Source organism: Athene cunicularia (genome assembly GCF_003259725.1).
Source record: "Athene cunicularia isolate RWA chromosome 1 unlocalized genomic scaffold, athCun1 chr1_part2, whole genome shotgun sequence".
In the NCBI taxonomy this organism is placed as follows: Eukaryota; Metazoa; Chordata; class Aves; order Strigiformes; family Strigidae; genus Athene; species Athene cunicularia.
This window is the reverse complement of record NW_020799092.1, coordinates 2,555,311-2,579,573: the sequence shown is the minus strand read 5'-3', so window position 1 is coordinate 2,579,573 and position 24,263 is coordinate 2,555,311. Positions and strand designations below refer to the sequence as shown.

At 36.7% G+C, this 24,263-nt stretch overlaps 1 protein-coding gene across 7 annotated transcripts in view; it reads right to left on the bottom strand.

The window, feature by feature from the left end:
* The window catches only part of TNRC6B (trinucleotide repeat containing 6B), an 81,261-nt gene that overhangs the window by 41,379 nt on the left and 15,619 nt on the right, over positions 1–24,263 (bottom strand). For all 7 annotated transcript variants that reach the window (XM_026840940.1, XM_026840941.1, XM_026840943.1 and 4 more), the window contains exons 2-4: positions 9,096–9,183; positions 5,289–5,310; positions 3,315–3,659 (exon numbers count right to left, since the gene is read on the bottom strand). In XM_026840940.1, the coding sequence (XP_026696741.1) occupies positions 3,315–3,659; positions 5,289–5,310; positions 9,096–9,183 (455 nt within the window). The remainder of the gene's footprint in view (positions 1–3,314; positions 3,660–5,288; positions 5,311–9,095; positions 9,184–24,263) is intronic.

The window sequence follows — 24,263 nt, the reverse complement described above, 5'->3', positions numbered from 1 at the left end:
CTCACAGGTTCCTATATTATATATTCAGAAGTGAAGACCACAATTTCTGGTTGCTAATAGAAGATGAACAGATGCCTGTCTCAAGCTTACAGTTCATTAGGTTAACCAATGAACATTCACTGAATGCCTTTGAAATTCCCCTTCACTGTAGGCCATCAGTAAAGACACAGACTTCACAACATTAGAACTCTCCTGTAAGCTTTGAATACTGATGAACAAAAGTTTGTCTTCATCCACTAAACCCTAGCCACTGAGATGCAGAAGACCAGGCAGTTCCCATGCACATTCTGCTCCTTCTGTTGCCTTAACCTCAAGTGCAAACTTAATAATAGCAAGGAAGTGTGACTCTCTACCAATATTTGTATCTGGCTGTCTTTTTTGTACACTGAGTAACTCTTCTCTCTGCCGATTTAAAAACTGATTAGACTGATCACAGAAACAGCTTCAGGAAAACAGCCCAAGACAAGTTCAAAGGTTTGCAAGGTTGCTGTCTTTTGAACTTACAATATTTCAGCAAATGAATGATGCATAGGCAGCTGTATTCACTTGAAAGATCTTCACGTAAGGGATTTTAACAGAGCATTTCACATTTCATCTCTGTGAAGACATTCTAAAAGTATTAAGACTGGGATGCTTGCTAACACTGTACTAGGACACAATTTAATGGACTGTTTCATAAACCAGCCTCTGCTTGTTATATTTGATACTGGCAACAAAAATTTGGCAATTTATGGTTTTGTCTCAAGATAATGGGCAAGGGCTCTTGGATTTTAAAGAGACTCTTCCTTAATAATAAACATGTTGAAGATAGACAAGTTTCTGATCTGACTAAAATGAAAAAAGTTACTAGCCAATGACTACTTTTAAAGGATGAAAGTATGGAACTGAAATAAGTGAGTACTGAAATGGAGCCCTGAAATGAAGATGTGGGTTTGCTGTGAGAGATGGTGAGGATTCTTAGAAGGCACTGTAACTATTGGAAGATTTTTGTTGTTAAAATTTAATCTTTTTTTTTCCAAAATTGTCTTGCACATCCTGAATATCTTGTTATTTAAAAAATTATATACACTACCCTCTATCCCATATTGCTGAGACAATAGTAAATTTGGTGTAATCAGGGAACTGTAGTTTTGCCATCTTACAGAAGCATATCAATTCTGGCAGAAAAAGATTCATATAAAGAAAGATTATGTCTTTTTGTATTAAAGCCTCACTATAGCTATCTGGTCAATATAATGCGAAGGAGTAGGTAAGCTGCATTATTTTTCCATTTGGGAACCTAATTTTGTTTTCACGTGGGATGAACTAATCACAGTATCAGCACATAAGTGCTTAACGTAACTGGGCCTAATCCTAAACCAAATTTGTAGGCAGCCAGAATTTCAGATGAGATTAATGATGTGCAAGACATAGCAACACCATACCTCCATAAGCACTTTGATGGAGCATCCAAAGTGACATGTCCGGCCTTTCTCTTGTCCTGCTGCTCATTCCCACTCCTTTGGCACATCTATTTTCACATGTATGCTAGCATGTATGTTCCCACTAATACTCAGTGAGCTGAACTGGTAAACCACAGACTGAAATTAGCTTTAAACAACAACCTGGGTTAATTTTAGTCCAAGTTAGCTCCCCAGCCCAGTTAGCTCTGTTATGGTGCAGAAATTTGGATAGGGTAAGGCAGGTCTGAAGGACCCATATCTTTCTTGGCAACACTCCTGACTTACATCAGCATAAAGCAACTAACCAGTGGCATAAAAAGTTGCCACAATCAATAAAATACAGCCATATAATATCTTAGTTGTTAATGCACCATTAAACTAAATGTAAGAACATGAGAATTCAGAAAAATCAAAGTTCAGTCTCAGAGAAATAGATATTAGGTGCCAAATTCACTACATAGAATTTAAGGACCCTCTAAATTACTTCAAAATAGACCTCATATAGTACACACAAAAGCAAAAAAAGATGCTGTTCATGAGAAATTTTGCAAACTTTCAGAATGTTTCACTATCATAATGTCTACTTTGCCAGTTTCCTACAGCCATTGTGAAGGTATACCGATGCTGACATAATAGGGTGGGCTTTTTTTCCCCGTCTTCATCTTTCAGGTGTTTTATCAGAGCCAGCCATCTCCAAGAGATCTGTTTTTAAACTGATAAGCTAAAACTTTGCCATTGTAGTTTGAAAATCCACAGCACCCCCCCAAAAAGAACAAAGATGACAAGATAAATAATCTGACAAACAGGGATTTTCTACAAAGGGATTCAAGTACTGAAACAATAAAACAAACTTCTCCTAGAATCCTTTTTAATTAAGACAGCCCCCCCATCTAGCTTACTTGATTCTGGAGTTCACAAGTCACCTCCATTTTTTTCTTAACTATATAAGTTTATGCTCTCTGAGTCTGTGGTAAAAACCCCATCCCATTAATCTGGCACGGCTTTCAATGGCAAACTTGGATATAGTGGTATCATTCTCTTCTTTTGACTTTCAAGCATTTATTATTTCTTTTTTAAACATCCTTATAGCTAGAACTGAAGTTGTTCTTGACTTCATAGATCATCTACATTTGTCTTTAGAAGGCAGATGTCTTCAGTGGAATTTTGTTTGTTCTACTATCATAACTTAAGGAGGAAATATTACAGTTACTGCAATCCCCCAAGGGTCTAGAAAAAATTCATCAGCAGTTATATTTTCCCCATGATCATAAAACAATTAATCTTAAAATCAACTTATCTTCTGGAATTCAAAGTGAAAAGAAAAGCGAAACCAAGACAGTACCACTTTTTTATAAAAGGTTTATGTAAAGGAAAAAAACCCAAAATTACTACTAAAGAGTCAGGAGCAAAGGGACCATCTTTCTATTTCACCCAGATGAGAAGTGACAGACATCTGCAATTTGCAGACCTTTTATCTACATGTCTCTTTTACCAGATCATATAAAAAACCGGACAAGATAAAATCCTGACAGAGAAACCTAAAGAGCTATTAAGAACTACTGAATGACAACTATAAAATGCTGTTTATCTGTGCATTGTGTTTACTTTGCTGCAGTCTTAAGAGCCTTACAACATGATTCAAACCACCCAAAACTTATTTAAAAACAGTTAACCCTCTTTCTTGTTCCAACTAGTAGTAAAAATTGCCTCCACTGCCACGAACAGTAAAAGAAAAATCTATACACTAAAATAGTAGAAGTAAGCTCTCCAAAAAGCAATAAGTACTTTTATTATATGATATGCTTATGCACAATTTTAGTGATCCCTTTTCTGCCATGAACACACAGATGTTCATTTATTATTATTACTTGCCTGTTGCAGTCCCACTGTCGCTCTGCAGCAGTGCTCCTGTCACTGGTTGTGCGTTGTTTGGGTTTGCTCCTGGTGCTGTTGGGGGAGGAGGCCCTGCTCCACCCCCAAGGAGCATACAAGATGGCGGAGGGGGCTGCCCACGTTTCAGTAACACTTTGTGGTCCTGCTGGCAACGGAATCGCGGCGGCACCTCCCGAGGCATGTAGCGGGCGGCGCTTGGCGGTTGTCCGTTCGGCACTGCCACCCTTTTGGCATTGTTGCCACCATTGACTGGTGGCGATGGAGAGTTGCCAATTGGGCTGGCAGCCACTGGTTGGCTTAAACTTGGTTTCGTCACTTCGGGCACTAAAAAACAGGAAGAATGAAAATCAGAAAATTTTCCACTTAGACCTGTGTTAGCTACAAGAACTCACGGCAACTCTTTTATAATGACATTCTTCTCTGCAATACTGTGCAACTTCAACCTTATTAAAGAACAATTTTATTAAAGAAGCAGTATCAGCAAACCTTCTGCTTCCATGTGCAACTCTCTGCCCCAGGATCAAACTCCGCTCATAGCAAGTATTTTGCTCTAAGCCCCAAATTTCTTGGAAGCGTAACCACCCCGGGCAATGAGTCATTTTAAAATATGAGTAGTCAAATATAACTGGCTTCCCCATCACCCCAGCTCTCTTCCCTGATGATCTTGAACTGTTTTTTGGGTTGTTATGCATCATCCTGATAGGAGATCTGAAAACAGAACTCAAGTTTTCATCTGCTTACTAGAGAACCCAAGCTTTTACCTGCTTACTAGGCTACACAGCCAGTGCCAAAACAAACAAGAAGAGATGGGGGGAAAACTACTCCTCTTGGAAGTAACGGTTGACTCTCATCCAAAATCCAGTCCTACATACAGGATCTGTACTGAGTTTGCCTAAAGTTTCCCAGCTGGTCACCAGGTGCCCCTGTAACCAAGGACAAGCTGCTTTTGAGGGCTATTATGCACTGGAGATGAGGAAACCTACAAATAAATCCTTGAGGAACTAACACCATCACAAAATTTGCTCAAGAGCCTCTAGACTTGTAAGCCCTTACTCCCATTCTCCATGTGCTTTTTTAGAACAGAGCAAAAGAAATTCCTAGCCAGGGACTTAGAAGATGTAATTACTAAGACTCCAAAGGTACAGAAGATTTAATACATATACTCTAGCCTTTGTTAAAGATTAATACAAGAAAGGGATGTCCAGAAACCCCTCCTTAGCAAAGTGAACATAATCAGTAAATCTTTTTCTCTTACAGATGTGAGATCAAAACAAATGAGTCTCTCTTTGGCAACACGAATGCATTATTCCCCCCATTTTATTTTTATAAGGGTTTTCTTATTTCTCTATGTAGGGTTTATTACCCAAAACCCCTCAAAAAAGGGGTGGTATTAGCTGTAAAATCAAGTTACTATCTTAGTTCTTTTCTGTCAATAATGGCAATTTCACCAATTTTTAGAAAACTGACACCTATCCAGATTAAATATACTTTTAGATCAGTTAAATAAGCTTAACTTTCAAGATGCTCACTCATCAGTTCTGCCTTATGTACTGGACTTTTAGTTGCCCAAACTTACATTTCCAAAACCAAGTAATATTCACTCATTTTGGTCCATCACCATAAGCAGTACTTTCCCTCTCTTCCATTCCATTTATGTAGGTGGTTTCAGTTTTTGGTTACTTGTCCAAAACCTTTGCAAAACTGGAAACTAAGTATTTCTGCTAACCTATTCTATCCACAATTCTCATTCCCTCTTCAAGTATTTTGATGTTATCAACATGGATAGTTTTAGGTTCTCCATTTTAAAACACCTCAACTTTTATTTCTTCTGAATACACATCTTAAGTATTTCATCTTGACTCTAATTCCCCTTCCTTTTCCAACAGTTTTGATCAAGATTCGAGTCTTGACTCTAGTCAATAAAAATTACTCCTTAGGATCAAAGATTCTTACCTTTGGTTTTTTGATCTGTGACCTGCAAATTAAGAGCAAGAATGTAAGCAAGAGTTTTAAGAACATCAGAACAAACACTGAACAGGCTGTGCTAAATCATGACCTTAATTCACTGGCACAAGAACAGTTATTTGTTGTTGCATGAAGATAATCACCTGATAAACTACAAGTCTAAACAGTATTTATTTCCCAGTCATATATATTAAATTTTGAAAAACACTACACTCCTATAATACCTCTGCCTGATGCAAAGCTCCCTGGCAGAACAGTAATTATTTCGCTCATGTTGATTTTTAGTATTCACCCCTCTCCTCATCCCACATAGACTTCCAAAGCACAAACAAACATGTGCTATTGCACTACAATTCTTTCAGATTTTGGAGGTGAAGTGTTAAAGTGTAACAAAAGTTTCCTTCTGGGAGAGTATCCTTACAGCAGACTGTTGGGACTAGCAACAGAATTCCCACAGGTGAAAGTAGCAGTTTTTTTCTCTGCCATCTTCCCATTTCACCATTCCCATGACATCTCTTCCAAGAAAAAATCCTAAATCTCACTAGATTCATTGCCACAATTACAGAAAGCATCAGCAATACCCATAAAGCACCAGGCTTCAACATCTCTTGAATGCAGTAAGAAATTGATTACCGAAGTGAGCCATCACACTGGCCGACATACTCAATATGTGGTTTTGCTGTACTTCTACATTCTTTTAGCATAACAGATTTCAAGCTACTGTAGAGACAAACATACTACTGGTATATTCTCTGGAATTGTGTATACTGTAGCATGTTTTGAAACCTGTTGATCATGAGTTCCACTACAAAATAATGGAAAGACCCTAAAGACCATCATGTGTCAGGTTCTATGACACCTATTCTTTAAAAGAAATTGCTGAACTAGTCCATAATTCTGGAAAGCACACAGTGACAGTATAGAATAATGAAAGCACAAGTAAAAAGCAGTTTATTGTTTAAATCAACCAAGCCAGAACTCTTTTGTATGGTAAAGAATAAAAAGACAAACTGCACCGAATTGCTATGGCATCATTTACTTTCCAAAGATGAACACTACAATATGCAAAGTGCAACATTCACTATAATACAAAAATCTTAAGCATCACAACTTCACAGAATTATTTAATCCAAAAGTATCCAAGACACTAAAAATGCACCTGTCCCAAAATTGTGTCTGTACCAAGCCTGACATGAATTTTCACTTCATCTATGAGAAATCCTGTATACATCAAATTACATTATTCTTTAACACAGTTAAAAATTCTGTTAAGCACTTAAGTGAGTCTGATGATACGCTATGAAAGGAAAAAGAGGGAAAGAAAATATTCATTAATCCAATCTGGTAATGCTGATATCCTTACTACAGTCAACAGTAAACATGTTCAGTAAATGAGTATGTTCTCTACTTGGAAGAGCCCCATTTTACCAAATCTGTAAAGAATTCTACATAACCACAGGTTTGCTTTAGGAGAAAGAAGAAAAAAAAATAATCTGCCTATAATGTATCTCTCTCCTAGTCAAAATGATCTGGTTTTGTGATTTTTTTTTTTGTCTACAAAAGCTGAGAAAATGTCTCAGATTTACAGCTGTCATCTCTGTGCAATCTACAAGCATCAGCAGGGCAGGAGCAGCTATAGTGAACAGAACGTAGAATGTAATAATAGCCTTCTGACAAGCTACCAAACAGCCCCTGGGACACCAACCACAGAATTTAGTCTGTGAATTTGCTTGCATAGCCTCCGTTGAAGTGATTTTTAAATTTTTTTTTTAGTTTCAGATGATCCAGACAGAAACAATTGTTTCATGTTATACAAACTGTGTCTGAAAAAGGTACCCCCAAATCTTTACTGCTTATTTGGTGAACACCACTACAGACACTAAGAACAAACACGTATGTTTATGTTCTGTCCTTTCAGTTGCCTGCTTTGCTACTCTTAAATATCTCCAATTATTACCGGTAAGTTTGGTCAGTAGGAGATTAATTTATTTAGTGTTTACCCTTTCCAAGATTTTGGCAAAAGTATAACGTTCAATCATACTGAAGAACTTAGGTGAGGGACCACACAGAAAAGCTGTTGAATCTCCTTTGTATTCAAAGCAGATTTCTCAGTAAACATTCACACAGCACTTATCAAGATGATGGGTATAACCTTCCCAAATTTCTCTTGTATCACTGAATATCAGCATATAGTCACTAGTCTATTCACCAGAGTCTGCCCCTCCTGATTCCTACCTATAGCTTTTGTAAATGAACACTAAACAGCAGCATCACAGAGGCAAAAAGACTCTGAAGAAACCTTATTCTGCAGCTACTGACTGTCTGCAGTATTATTAGGGATGCATCAACACAATGGTTGGATAAAGACAACAGAAATACACCAGTTTATTCACATCTCACTTAAACTGAAAGACTCACACTGGTGAAAAAGCCAAGATTTTAAAAGACCCCAGATAAACCAAAATTTAACTGAAATGAGTGCTGTCTGTTCTTAGCAAAAACCTGCAGAATATAACACAGAGCAATGCCTGACTTTTGTGGGATCTGTTGTTACCAAAGCAACTGAAAAAACAGACACTACTGAAAGGAAGTAAAGCCTTCTGCTCTCAATTTCACATGATCATTGAGGTTGAAAGAGACAGCCTCTGGAAATTTAGTCCATAGTTCCAACCCCTGTTCCCCATCCACTCCCAGGACTCTTCCCAACTCAAAGCAAAGTAATCAAAAACAGATTGCACCAGGCCACATCCAACTTGGTTTTGAGCATCTCCACCACCACCACCTCCTCTCCAGGAAACCTGCTTCCGTGGTGGCCCAATCATACATATGTACAAAAAAAGTCTTTTTATGATTAAGTGGAATTTCCTGTATTTTAATTTGTTCACAATGTCTTGTGCCTTGCCACTTGGGCACCACTGAGAAGAGCCAGCTGCCATCTATTTATATACCTTGATTGATTGATTGATTGATAAGATCTGCCTGAGTATTCTCTTCTCCGGGTTGAACAGTCTCAGCTCTCTCCGCCTCTCCTTATTGGTCAGATACTTCATTCCCTTCATCATTTTAAGGGCGTTTTGCTGTACACACTACAGGATAGTTACATCTGGACTTGTACTGGGAAGCCCAGAATTAAGACAGAAACCATTTTACCAGCAAAAAGCATAGATAAAGCTGCAAGAGACTCAAGTTCATATGTCAGGTGACATCCTAGAGTTTCTATCTACTAGATTTTCAGCAAAATAGAGAGCTTCTAAATCACCAAGTGTTCCAGTCCATTCTCTGAGCAAAACCAATTCTCAGTGACTTCTCAGTTCTCCATGGCTCACACTGATACACTCAGCAAAAGTGCTATTAGCTACAGAAAATGTAAAACCTAAGTGATATTTCACAAAAAATAAAAGGAACCATCAGTAGTAAATATTTCATATGAACTTCCCTAAGGACTTACAAAAAAGTGTCATCTTGCTCTAGAAAATATTTAGTCAGTTTTACTGCAAGAATTGCAAAACCCCAGCAGTATTTTTTGTCTCCAAACACCTCAAGACAGCAGGAATTGCACCGATTAAGAGAGCCCATATTCAATACTTTATACCCAAAAGCTTACTTCACATGAAACACTAAGGAGAAGTGTCTAAGTTAAACACCTAGGCTGAAGAAAAATGATACAAAAAATAGTCTTCAATGAAGCATCACTCTAAACAATCACGTTTCTAAGCTCAAATACAAACTACTTAACATCTTACCACCCCCAATGCTATATACGTTCCAGCTGGATAAAAGAATCCAAATACCTACCTTCTGAGCAGATTCCTTCTTTTTCTTTTCCTCTTTCTTCCTTTTCTTGTCTTCCATTAACTGTTCTTCCCTTTCTTGCTCCTTCTCTCTACCAAGACACAAAAAACCAACTTTATGAGCACAATTAAGTTGCATAAGAAGAGCCACACATATCCCTCTTCTCCCCCAAGAATAGAAGTCAAAAATACTGGATTCCTCTTAGGATACTTCATTTGCTTTTCAGGGTTTCAGTCTAATAGACATAAGAAAAGCACCTTCTAGCTCAGTGTGGCCACAATCACACCACTTGCTGCATAAAGGAAAATTCCTTTATTTGGATCAGTCCTCTTATGGCAGTACCCTATATAAAATAGCTACATGCCTGACATTAGAAAATATCTTCAGGACATTTTGGTCAAAGTACCCTTTTAACTGGGTTGTGCTATTATTTAATGAACAGTCTCATAAATCCTTTCATATGTTAAAAAAGGGAAGTTATAATTTAATATAAGATGGTTTGGTGTGATACAACATTTATCTTCACAAGGGGAAGATATTATTCTATTGCCTGTAGCTATGTCATTTCGTATAGACTAAAAATGTCATATCAAATCAAAACCATCATTTATTATACAAATCACTAATTTAATTTCTAGACTATTGTACCCACCCACAGAATTTGTGATAAAACCTGTAATATAAATTACTTTCCAGGGAATCTATTTTTTCCACAAGAACATTCTTTCAAAAAAGGAAGAAAAATATGTGCAGCTGCTATTGTTGTCAAGCTATCGTTTTGTTGCTATGTTTTGTATCAAATACAAAAGTACCAGAAAATGGTTAATTTACTGCATATATGCTATTGCTGAGTTGTTTCTATGGTTAATCACATTTTTGTTAGCCAATTCTCTTCACCTCCTTAAAAGTAAATTTAACATAAAGTTTTCAGCTCACTTGGAGTAACTTCTTTTTATAGGAAAAGATTAAGACAAAGACAATGTAAAAAGATGATCTGACAGATGGGGGGTAGGATCAGAGACAAGAGACCTATTAGAAACAACTAACAGGTATAACCATGATCTTTCAGAACAAAACTTTCTTATATTTATGCACAAATCAAAGCTCATTTTTGAGCACAGTTTTAAAAAGCAAGTTGAGTTAGCTTTGCTGTCATATCACACAGACTTTTCCTTCCACTGCACTTATATGGTATAGGTAATATTTTTGTTTGCATTTTTGCTAGATACTGCCAAGGCAGTACGAAGACACATTTACATAACTAATCAACTCCTAGAAAAATATTTTGAGATGTTATGTGTTAAGAGCTTCCTGACCGAGGTCTTCAAATAACTCTTTTTTAAAAAAAAAGGTTCTATGGACTGTAATAAAATGTCTTTCTGGGTTCCTAAAGTTAGGCTTTCCTTCTTGATGGATGGAGACAATACATAAGGGCAAGATGAGTCTTTGGTAACAACATCCTAAGGTTATTACCAAATGCAATTCACACATAACGGCAAGTTTATCTGCATTTAATAAAGTTTGAGGCAAGCATTCCACATCATACAGCAGAGTGTTTTATGCACTCTGGTATTGCTCAAGCCAGGTCAGTTCTTGCTCTTTTCTGCTCTCTACAAAATGTCAAAGCACACTTCCCAGCCCTCAGCTCTGACAAGGAAAAGGCCCACAGGTTTTTCAGTTTTACTAACAGCACAAGACATGAAGCATTGGGAAGGTTAATATACTTTACATTGTCAGTAACAGCACTGAGATGAAATTTTCCATTTTCTTTGAGCCACAGATTGCATGCAGTATGAAAATGCTCCTCAGTGACACCCTCATCTTTCAAAGTTACTATAATCTAAAATTATGTTTATTACTTTTGTACTGTCAAGCTATGTGTGCCTTCTGGGCGGTAGTGCCAGTTACAAGTATACTATTTCCAAAAAACTTTCTTGCAGCAGGCAAAAGTTTAAGAGTGGTCTTAAAAGAGCTGCTGAATGTGGGTAGGACTGAAACACAAAATGACTTCCAGTAACTGCCTGGCACACAGACAGCCTTCTACTTAAACGCATTTTCTTAGTTTTGCAAGCAGAAGAGAAGGGAATGGAAAAGAATGAGAAAAAGGTCATATTCACAGTCAAAACTGAAACTATGGCTCACAAGGACATGTAGTAATAATAAAAAGAGCCAAGGATAGAAGATACATAACCTGAAAATAAACACCTAGTTCTGGTCATCTGTCCTTGTGGAAAGTTCAGGACAGGGAAATTGCTACTGACACTGTCTTATTTTCAGGCATAGACAGACAAGTATCAGTGGTACTAACACTGCAGAGAAGCCCTTTGTTTTGCATGATGACCCTCCTCCCCTTCTTTTGCTCTTTTAGTAGAGATGTGTATTTAATATTCTACTGGGCACATCATCAACAACTATAATGTAACAAACAATACATAGGTAAATTAGCCTTCAATTCATGTAAGCACACATCTAAGTTCTACTGAGGTGGATCTATCTGAACACTTGGGTTGCTGCACCATATGTCCAAGACCATAAAGTTCCTGACAAAGCATTTAACTGAAACCTCACAAACACATAGGAAGTATGAAGTTATACTCTCCAAATGCCAGAGCAAGAAGTGATGCTATAAACATGCTAACAATGTACCCCTATGTTGACAGTTCACTGAATTGGAGGGGGGTGGGTGGGTGGTGCTAAATAGCTTGTTGCCATTTTGGTATCACACTTGCCACTTTCACTCTGATGCATTTCACTAATATTTGAAGTTTTGTGATCAATCATTTGCCTTTTCAGTTGTATGGAAGAAGCTTGTTAAACACAAGAAGTTAATTTGCAGTGTTAAGTGTACCGATAAATCTAACAAACAAAGCTAATATACAAAGCTGTCAAGTATCTCATCAATTCATTCAGAAGACAATGCTGCCTATTAACCTCCCCTCATTAGCTTCCAGGCCTGGTCAAGGATACTGAGGGGGTTCGTCATGTACTTTCCAACAACCAGCTGCTTTCATTAACAAGATCAACACAGGGAGAAAAATCCATCAACTCCAAAAAAGTGAATTTAGAGTAATACAATGGGGTGTGGTTCCGGTTTTTGTTACCAGCACATAGTAATGGGAACATGGACACACCACAGCCCTGAAGAGGAAGTTTGCTAAATAACAATCAGCAGCCAGCTTTTTACTCTAGATTTATTCAAGAAAGCATGTGTCGATTTTAAAAATATGATCTAATTGCACTTTAATATTTCTTACAAAATCTTAAAATCAATGTTACTGAAAAGTATTTTCAAAAAAAGTATTACAGACTTTAATGTGCCTTAAAGTACTCAGAATTAACAGCTTACAACCTGTAGTTTGTCTTCATTTGTAACAGAAAAATTTTATTTATAAAAAAAGAACACCAAAAAAATCCAGTAGCTATGATGCAGTACACTTGATACCTGTAACTTCAGAGAAAATAAGGTTTTTCCACTAGTTAACTATAGAAGTAACAGAAAATACTTGTGAAGTCTGAGTTATTAAAAGGAGATAGCCATTTCAGGGGCGGAGAGAAGGTATTCAAGAAGTATGCCCTCCCCCCAAAACACTTTACCAGTTTTGGAAAATGTTAACTTCAAATGTTAACTTCCTGCACAATCCTAATATTAATTTTTCCAGAAAACTCTAAAAGACTTATTCTTTCAGAGTATGGACTTGAGGCACGGGTAAAGGGCTGAAGTTGTCTTCAAAGTTTTTGCTTTCACAAACTGATCTGAGAGACAAGATGACATATTATGCACTACATATATCTGCTGGTAACACGCTTTGATAGGTAGAGATAAAGTGCCACACAGAATATCAAGTCTACACAAACTCCTCCCAACCCTATAAAGTCACCCTCAAACTAAAATTGCACAAAAAAGTAAGTGAAATATAAGAAATTAAAATATCTAGAAACTCAAGGGCTGGCACCTTACTGTGTAGAACTCCCAGTTCCTTCCACGGGGCTAGAGGACAACAGTGGAACAGTGTTTGGAAGTTCTTAATACGTAAAGATGTGGACTAGATACCAGTACTGTAGGTCATCTTCCCACCTCTATACCACAGACTTTCAGTACAGTTAACTTGGTTTAGCTACATTATACAGGAGTGACAGTAAAGTTCTACAGGTGCATCCTGTTCTCTGCACTGCAATAAGCATAGGATGATTTACAAATATGCTTCCAAGTTGTGAGCCAGCTTCTGTATATTCTTCCAGAATACGGGGGATTCATAAACTATGCTTGTAGGACCAGCAGCACTTTAACAGAACAAGCTTTTATCTATATAGCTACAAGGTGACATTAAGTTAAATTTTCCCTAAAGGCTTTAGCCATAACTAGCCAGAGATAAAGGCCATCACCTCATGGGAGATAATGATTTGTGTGCATAGACCAGTCTCACTAAGAGACAATACTTCAGCTATTAACTAACTCTTTCTTACAGACAGGCCTCTAGTGATCAAAAATATAAGACCACTAATATATTTCTAATCATTTAGAAATAGATTAAAAGACTCAAAACTTCGTGGACTAAATGAGAAATTTGATCTACAGTAAGGCATTGAACTTTGGTCAAGATCTGAAGCAAGAAAAATTTCTAGTGAACTCTTAACTGCAAGCATCTGGTTTCTCAGCGTTTCTGACTGTTTTCCTCAGTATTTTGATAAATTATACAACCTGGACATCAGCAGAATTAGGCACCACACACTGGCATCTCAGATGCACTGCAAAACACCTTTTTAACAAGCTCAAGGCCAGGTATGCTTCCAAAGCAAAAGCTCCTTTCAGCCTATACAGGGACAAAATTTAGAGAAAAGTAAGCTGTCTTTAACAGTGCTATTTCACGAACAGTTTGCTGCTGCCACTGGAGAAGTAGGTTTTGTTTTCCTCCACTTTATTTCTTTTCATCAAGGTCTGTCCCTGACCTTCCCTTGCTTGAGATTTCTCTGGAATTCAGCTGATCGCAGGGCAGCGAATTCAACTCATGAACTCAACTGGACCATTACCTCCCATTTTATAAACAGAATTATCTTAGATTATTATCAAATGAACACCAGAAGTAACATGCACAAGCAGCAATTAAACTTCTTTCAAAGGAAGAAGTCAAACTGATTGCAACTGAATGAAACTGCACCTTATTGTATATCACAACACTTCTCCACACAGAATCCAATTAAGACTCTATAAATTACATCATAGAAAGATCTAGGAGTAAAAGTGAGCATGTTTCCTTTTGAACAGACTCCTACATTGTTCTAATACATAAGGAGAATGTTTCCTCTGGACTGTATTTAGTCCTTTACCCGATACTCTGCATATGTGACCCAAGCATTGTCATCTGCATCTGTGCAATTCTCCTAACTCTAACAGGGGCTTTACTGGTACAACCCTGTAGCATAAGACTATCTATATCTAAATGCATTAAAAAGCATAAGCTCATTAGAACTAAAGGTCACAAGCAATGAAGAAAAAGCATACTAAACTCCAAAATGAGTTCTTGCACCTTGAAGTGCAAACTCTGCTTGCTTCAGCAAAGAATACTGGCATTCTACTGCTTTAAATGCTTGTGGTAGATGAAAGCTTTCAAAATCGTATCAGGAAGCTGGATGTCAGAGACTAAAAATGAAGCAAAATTAAATGTGCTTCTATTGGAACATAGAAATCTTTACAGTTTTACTTACGCTTTCATTTAACATATCCCACTTAACAGACACACCTCCATTATTTCAGCAGCATGAGGAGAGTATGGCATGTCCAAACATGTGAGTGTGCTCCATCATATTTAAACAGAACATCAAACAGAAGCAAGATGTAACACAGCACAGAACAAATCCCAGGGTTGACAGCCCCTAAATTGCTAAAGGTAAAATTACTTCCACTAGACTAAGCCATGTAAAGAGTTATCATCTTGCTGATCAAAAGATTCAAAATGGGATTAATTTTATTGAAAAAATGTTAAAATGTACATCACAGCAACCTTTCTTGTTATGCAATGCTTGCATCATAAACGAGACAGATATAAGACATACAAAAGCTGGTTAAATAGTAGACAGCCATTTAGAAAGTCAGTCTTTAGACTGCACTGACAAAAATGGAATATGAAATTATTTTAGGTCAAATGAATTCTGATGTTTATAAGGAAAAAACCCAATCTTTCAGAATAGCACCCTCGAAGATTCAGAGTATAAAAATTTCAATGAGGAAAAAATGTTTGCTTGATATAAGACTTAAGTAGTAAAAGGATGATTGTCCCACACTTTTTGAATGACATTAAAGCAAGATAACAGAACTCAGCTCTTCAGTAGAAGATGAAATTAAAAAACTTTCATATTTGTAACATGTACATAGTATAACACGAAATACAAAAACGTGTCATACCCCGTTTCCAGGTCAAGCTGTGGATTTTATACACACACAATATACACTGCACCATATATTAAATGAAAAACTTTAGAAAGTGTGTTTTCAGAAGAGCTCTGTAAAGTGGTGTTTTCAAAAGGCAAAATATTATTGCTCATCAAGGAGTTACAGTAAGCTGCTTTTTCCTTCTCTTTGGCTGAAAACCAAAACAGCGTCACAGCAAGAAGTTTGCTTACTTTAAATAGCATATCTGGAACAACTGATATGCCTTTATCTTAGCAAAACATCAGTAATTTGAAGCTGCTGTAGAAAATAACTAACTTTAAAACACTGGCATACTAACTTCACTGAAAGTATCCTTTAGACGTGTTAATAGAGTAAGATTCATTCTTTGTGAAGTATATATGCAAATATGCACAATGATTTACATAATATAAAGAAAATTATTATGACCATAAAGGGCTGTTTACTTTAAAGACCTGGACAGTATCATCCCTACAACACAACAACAAATGCTCATAAATCAGGTCTTTCTTCAACACTTCAGGAAACTTTGGTTTGGGAGAGGGGGTCAATTTTAGTTTTAAGAATCTCTTGTTAATAAGAAAAGCTTAAGTTGTATTAAAAAACCCACCCTGGAATGTTTTTAATATTCCCTATTTCTTGCAGCATGCCTTTGATAAAACTACTCTTTCCAGCTCTATCAATTATATACATTAAAAAAATGACTTCCAGGTACAATCTAAGTCTCCCAATGTTAGCCACAGTTGACAAAAAGGAAAGTTTTAAGGAAATGGAGAGCTACAGCCCAAGTTCTAGAATGTAAGAACTGAGCAAATTTTCTTCTCTACTTCAGTCTTCAAAGGCTTCAGAGCTCTTACAAATCAGTAATTATTGTTTCATAGCATGCGCATGCATGCATACCAAAGACACAGATAAAGTGTGTTTAGAAATTGTGAAACGTGGTAAAAACAGCCCAAGAACTGCAAAACATTCAGTTATTAGAAATTTGCCTGTAATTAAGGTGTCCAGGAATTTATCATATCAGAACATTCATTCAGTGAGACATAGTTTTGTTCAAGACTTCAAGGTTCTACGTGATTATCAAGTAACTATTTCCTCTAAAAACTATTCACACATGTAGAGAACTCCATTATCTACACCTGTTTACCAAGAAAAATATCTCTGTCATTCTGAAAGCCACAAGAATTATGAGAAATGAATAAGTAACAATACGAAACAGTAAATGGATAACAGCTACCACAATGAAATCTCAATGAAGAACCTGTGTCTGCCACAGGCTTAGAGAGAAACATGTCAGTTTTTTGACAAGGGAAGAGCAAGCACTCCTCAAGAAGTACAGCTGAGATCTCTGTTCCACTACAAATGATCTATCCTGTTAACATGTACTTTTGCAAACCCTAATTCTTGCTAAAGCCGTAATTTCAGCAAAGATGATGACAGACTACCTGGCAAAATATTTCTTTGTATCTTCCATTAAGTCAAGTCCTTTCATTGCTGCAATTATTGGGTGAGTGTGTGTGAGATGTCAAAGCTCTGGACAGATGACCACTTAAGAGAGCTGCTGCTGCATTTTACTTTGCATGTGAAACACTTCTTTTCACTGCACCATCCAAGAAGAACATTTTTTCTACCTCACTGTGCATACAGAAATACTTCAAGCATCCTACTTCGCCAAACAACACAGTTTGAAACGAACACAGGCTATTTGGAAAAGAGCCAGGTGTCAGTTAAAGGATTGCTTATTAGTCTGCAGTCAAGAGTATACATAAGTATTTGCCAGTATTGTTTAGGAGCTTAAGAGATGTAAACTCTAACAGTTTTATAATCTCAAATGGCATGCATGTCAGGAGAAAAAAATCCTTTCATTTGAAAACTAACAGAAGAAAAGTTACACTGAACTTCTTCCCTGAACAGTCCCTTCAAGGTTGTTTTTAAAATTTTTTATTTTTTAAACCTATTCATCTTTTCGAACTAAGTGACGCCTTCTGTGCTAGATACGTGACATTCTTAGTGGTCTCACCATCAGAATCACAAATAATTCTGATTGAAGAAACCTTTGTAAGTCACCTGGAGTCTAGTCTTAACCCCACACTCAGAGCAGAGTCATCAAGCAGGCTGCTCAGGACCCAGTCACATTCTGAGTGTCTCCAAGGATAGAGAGACTACCATCACTGTGGAGCACTTTTTTCAATTTTTTTTTGTTTGTTTGTTTGTTTTGTTGGTTTGGGTTTTTTTTACTACCCCCATTACACTTGTCTCCCCCAATATCTAATCAGAATTTCTTCTTTGCAACTTGTGTTTGCACTCTCTTGTTTTATCACTGTGCACCATCTCCAGGAAGAGTCTGGCTCTATATGCTCTCATTAAGCAGCTGAAGACAGCAGTAACATTACTCCCTTAGCCTTCTATTTCTAAAGCTGAACAAATCCAATTCCCCCAGCCTCTAACTTGTGCAAGATGTGCTCCAAAACACTAATCATCTCAGTGGCCATTTAATGTGTCTTTCCTGTATGAGAGCCAAAACTGGACACTGTGTGTCAAAGGTGGACTTCTAAGTGTTGAATATAAAAGAATCACTTCTCTTGACCCACTGGCTGTATACCCTTGCTAATACAGCCCAACATGTGGCTCGTTTCTTAACAGACAGGACACCTAGCTGACTCACATTCTACTTTTCTTTGTCAGAGCCTTCGGGTGTTTTTCTGAAGAGCTTCTTTCTAGTCAGTGGATGCCCAACCCATGCTATAGCACAGGATTATTTTGCCCCAGGTGCAGTATTTTCCATTTACATTTGTTGAATTTCAAGAGGTTTCCATCAGACCATTCTCTCCAGGCTACTGAATTTGCCCTGAACAGCATTTTTACCCTCCAGAGGTGTCAACCACTCAGCCCAGTTTAGAAGCATCTGTAAACATGCCCAGGGTACATTCCATCCCACTGACCAGGTCATTAATACAGATGTTGAACGTTATCAGCCCAGTGTTGACTCCCATTGGGCACCACACTGCCCAGCTGCCAGTGGACTTCGCATCACTGACTCTGGCAATCCAGCTCTGGAATCCTAGAATGAACAAGTATTTCTGTACTTAGTGGTCCAGTGAGCAGAGAACTAATTGCAGATACATCTTCTGTAGAAGAACTACAGCAGAAATCCCTAAATCGGCTACCCTCCACTTCAGGTTTCTGTATCAGTACATCACTGTATCTTGCAGTCCAGATCAACCCCACAAGTCAAGTTCAAAGCTCTACTGGCAGCTTTACCAATGCCTCACTGGGGCTTTGAACTGGTTACAAATTGTGACACAAGTGAAGTCGATGAGCATTACTGACACCATAACACATTCTTGAAGCCATGTATGAGAAATGCTATTAAAAAAATAATCTTCTGACTACAGTTAAAACGTAAATGCTAACTCCTGACTATGCTGTAAACTTAATTTTAACAAGAGCAGCTCTGTACCTTCCTGAACTACAAACTTCTGTCTTAAATGCCAAGAATAGAATTATTTTTTAACACTAAAAAAAGTCCCAAGAAACTAATGTATTTGCTATGGTAACTATGCCACAGCATGCACAACAATTATGACATTTGTTTTAATGTCAGAATGTGACATTTCAGAAATAATACTGAGAAAGTATAATATAGTTTAATTAAATGAAACATTTTCTGCCAGAGCATCATTTGTGCCACCAGCACAGGCCATGTCGACAGTAAGAAAATACAGAATCCTTTGACAGCATTTCTTAGATTATGACTGACATTTTTATGTGTTCCTCAGTCATAAAAAAAAGACAGACACCTAAAAGCCAGCCTGGTAAAGATCCAAACTATCTGGAGATAAAGAACAGAGAGTTTTAGGGGAAGGTGGAAATAAAGAAAACATTACATAATATCACATCATAGTGTTATTACTGTGGTTTAACACACTAAGATATTGGAGGTTTTCTTAACTTTCATGTATGGGACTTAAGGATGAATCAAGAAAAAACATGAAATATATGTACAAATGAAGCAGTTTCTATCTAGCAACAGTTACATTACTAAAAAAAAAAAAAAAAAAAACAGAAGCGTGCTGCTTAAAATCAGCTTCTATTGAATGTTGAGGTTCTTGGAATTTTACCTATCTAGGGACAATATAACAATACCCTCACAGCATCAGAATGGTGTAATTTGTACTTCATTTTATAAGCAACCTGTTTAATTTTATTCAGTTTCCAAAGAAATGCTCTAAATTCACTTGCTATAAAAACCAAAACACTTTTTGCAAGCTAATAAATAGCCTGACAAACACATTACATACCTCCAAGATCTGTATAATATTGTAGTTTTCCACATACAGTGCTTCAGGGCACTATAGTAATAAAAATAACATTTATCAAACTGCAAGTCATTATTTTAATTATACTAAATCAAAATACTAAAGCAAAAATTTATTTCATTTTATCAGTAAGAAGTTAAGAACAAGGTTTTCCACATAAACTTATTATTCACCTGTTGTAGGCCAAGCTGGAAGAACCAGCAAGTTAAGGTGGCTTGAACTACTAATACAGTACAGAACTCTTACTGCTTGTTCAGATTTTCTTGGCAAAAGTATTTAAGGTTTATATTTTCTACTCCAGTTATTGCCTGAGGCAGTATTTATTTTTAACAGGTGAAAATTCAGTTACTTCTTGCAGGTACTTAGTTACAAAGTTTCAGGACTGTCATCATCCCTATCAGGAAGCCTATATTAAAGACAGAAGGAAAACTAAGTACATTTTTCAGGTCTGGGAAACGCTGTACAAATGGTGCCAAATTACCGTCTCTTCAAACAAAACTATCTGCATTATGTTCAATATATTCATCTGGAGTTGGACAGGCAAATTCTTGATATTTCATTACTACTAAGCACACTCGTAAATTATGGCTCATAACAGTATGTATGAAGAATTTTTTTTTTTTCCCCCTGTAATTGCTGTTCTTGAAGACTATAAACCATTGTTTATCCTTGGCAGAGACAAACACTATTCCTCTTCATCCCTATGCCAGCTGAACTAAAAGTTGAAGCAAGACAGTAAGTAAGTAAAGTAAAATGCCCTCAGGAAGAAGCTGTACAACCAGACTGCAGTAAAGCAGGACAAAGATCCAGGTGCCTCCAATCTGAATGGACCATAATGCACATGCATTAATGCACATAATGCATTCAGCTATGCCTCACACTTCACTGTGCAAGTTCATTCCTTCCTAAAGTACTTTATGAAGCCCCTTGTTTTAAAACATATTTGTTTTGTGCAATGCGTAAAATTCCAATATAGCATCTTGTGTGAAGCAAAAACCTAAACCCTTGTATTTGCATGCATGAAGCATAGCAAACAACTCCATTTAATGCTACTATGCCTTATATAATTAGACAAATGTTTAGCTGGCTAAGCCTTAAACAGATGTATAGTTTCCAGAAGTTCATCAGTATCTTGTAATTTTAATGACACTGTATAATCATAACCTTCCTCTGTCAGATGAGGGAAAAACCACACAAGAGATGGATATGTATACTGTTATGTAATAGTCAAATACTAGATGCTATAAGAGCTGATTATCAATCTTGGCAATCACAAAGCTCAAATACAGACAGTACTCAGACTGAAGAAAACTTGTTTACCAGCTGAATACCATGGATTACTGAGTTCTTCGAATGCAATAAAGATTATACACACTCATTTCACAGTGAAGCTTGCAGTTATGCACAGTACACACTGAACATGAAGGAGAAACAGGTCTGTAACAGGCAAAATTCAGTCTGGTCTATGACTAGATAAAACATATTCAAGTTCTCATACTGACTCTAAAATGCAACTGTTACATCCACTACCTCCTCACCCTCTGCTACTTTTAATGATGTATTTCCTTAAGAAATACCAGCTATGTTTAGAAGCTCAGGGAAATGGTGTACTTTTTTTTTTATTTATTTAGAATTAACTTGGGGGAGGGAAGGATGACATTTAATAACACATGCTGCACAACACAGAGCTTCCCAGGATAAGTTACAAAACAAGAGACTGCATGACCTGCTCAAGGTTACAGAATGACTCCATTGCTCACTCTGAATTAAAAACTGGTACCCTCCTGACTCCTCTTGTATTTTCACTAGTAAAATAATACCACTACTGAACACTACACAACTCCTTTCATCACAGGATGTCAAAGGTCGTTATAAATATTAATTAAGCATTGCAACAACACTAAGTAGTATGTAAAACTTAATCCTGCACATGAGTAAACCCAAGCAAGGAATAAATCACCTATGTTCAAAGTCACAGGACAAGTCAGCAGCATGGAGAATAAATGGCTCTTACCATTAAGAAGCACTCCATTAGAAACAAGGTCATAATTAATACTATAAATGTGATGAGAACTGTACAGCCCTTGATTGTCAGTACATTGCTATAAAGTCTCAATCACACTCAGTCCTGCAAACATCACACAATTTCATGCAACATTCTCACGAAGACATGGTTTGGCTTCCTACAAACATAGGAAACAGTTTGAATTTAAAGTTAAAATGTTTCTGAGTCCAAAAGGAATGTTTTCAGCAAATTTTATTGTAGTCATCACTTAAGTATTTCAGTGATCTTACAACTTAATATAACATGTCCACAACTGGCCTGCTAAAAATGTTACTCCTTTACAATTGTTTACTCTTTCCAATGACCACAAGCATCACGAGACACCAATGTGTAACATGTGTTATTCTAGTATGAAAGCCAACCATGCTAAAACATACCAAAGTTGACTTGCTTCTATGTGCTGCCATGTTTGCAGACTCCAGTGACAAGAGTGAGATTATTTAAAATTCTCTTAAATTCATGTTAACCTACTGAAAAGACCACAAAGGTGACAAGCTGTGAGCTCCTGCAAAAATTCCCTTTTAAATTAGTTTAAGAATCACATCCACATGGCTGCGAAAAATATTTTTGCTTTGGAGAAAGACTACTGTCTTCTACATTAGACAAAACAAATCAAGTTGCACTAAAATCATCTGTAGATTCACTTCACAGTGAACCTTGTGTTGGAGAAAGGGACTTTGTTGTTACAATGCTGATAAAGAAATTAAATTAAAAACTGTATAATTCATATTTCAATCCAGCAGCTTTTTGTGTTTTTGTTAGGTTGTTTGGAGGTTTTATTAGATTTTTGACCTTTTTGTTTGTTTGGGTTTATGGTTTGTTTTGGTTTTTTTTGCTTGTTGATTCCGGGTTTTTGATGCCGATTTAAAAACAGCTCAAACACAAGTTTTACTTCCCACTAAAATAGCAAAATTCAATGAAGGCTGACAAAGAGTTGGCCAAATGAAAAACAGGTTTTTGGTTTGTGTTTTAAATTACAAAGTATGTTTTTCTTTTGACCATGGAATGAATGCCTGAATCTAGGTTTTAGGTTTGTTAGTTGGTTTTTTGTTTTTTTTTTTTTCCCTTTTAAAAGGACATAATCAGGCAGTAGAAACTTTCTGCACAATGAAGGTATGTATCACTATTATAATTACATCTCAAGTTCTCATACAGCACAAAACCAGAGAACAATTCAGCATTATATTTGATATATGGCTTTCAACGCATGAAGCAATTTTTCTTCCCTCTTACATGGAACAACAGCTCATTAACACAGTTTATGTTATTATTCCAACATTATACTTTTAACAGAGGACTGATGAGATTTAACAGCTAGGCCCCAGTAAATGATGATCCACTCCCCACCCCCAGTATTTCCTTGGACATTAACAGCCCCAAAGTTGCTGAGTTTTCCTGGGTTAAACTAGTCACCCAACCTCCAACAGAAAGGTCTTAAAGATCCTAATCAACTCATTGCCACTTAGAAATATGACCAAGTTCAAGATCAAATACTGCTGAACTGTCCAAATATACTTGGAACCAAAGAGAAAGAAACCTTTTAGTCTGCAGCCACAGAAGCTTTATGTGAACACTGGTAGTAGTATACGTAGTAGATCTATTTGTCAGGAGAGCAGACATAACCATTAGACAAGTAACTGCTCAAATCTAGAAAAGCAGAAATATGTGATCCTTTTGTTACAATACAGTATTGCCACATTTATGCTTTGGTTCTAATGATCAGTCAAAACCATTTTTCAGTGCACTTAGTTCTCAATAGTTTTCTTACATACACAAAGCTGCCAATCCCTAGCTTTTATCTATTATTATGTCTGATGGATATCCTGTGCAAAATGTGTAATTGTGTTGCAGCATATTCTCACACTTTTAAGAGATACTCTGTAAGTCATGGAGGACCATGTGAATAGAAAAAAAGAAATTACAACTATACTGTTACAGATCATGGTTGTACTTAAGGTCATCAAGATTCCACTGCAGACAAAAATAAAGTCAGGACTTGCAATGCCAGTACTACAGAGATAAATAATGTATCACTAAACTACCCTATTTCACAAGGCTACTGTTCAATATTTGTTGCTTACAGGGTAATTACACATGATGAAAACCTAAAATATGGTGAAACAGCAGTGCTAAATTTTAAGCCAGGTGTTTCACAAAAAAAAAAAAATCCCACCCACTTAAATACATTTACCACTTCCAGGTGTATAATTAAAACAGACTGTCTTGTCACACATCAACTTTGGCATGCATTTCAAGATACACTCTTTACAATACACAAACTAACAAACTTCCTCCCTCCCTACTTTTCTATGAAGATTTAAACACTAATAAAAAAATAATCTTGATAAATCAAGTCAGCTGTCTCCTTCAAAAGGCTTTTA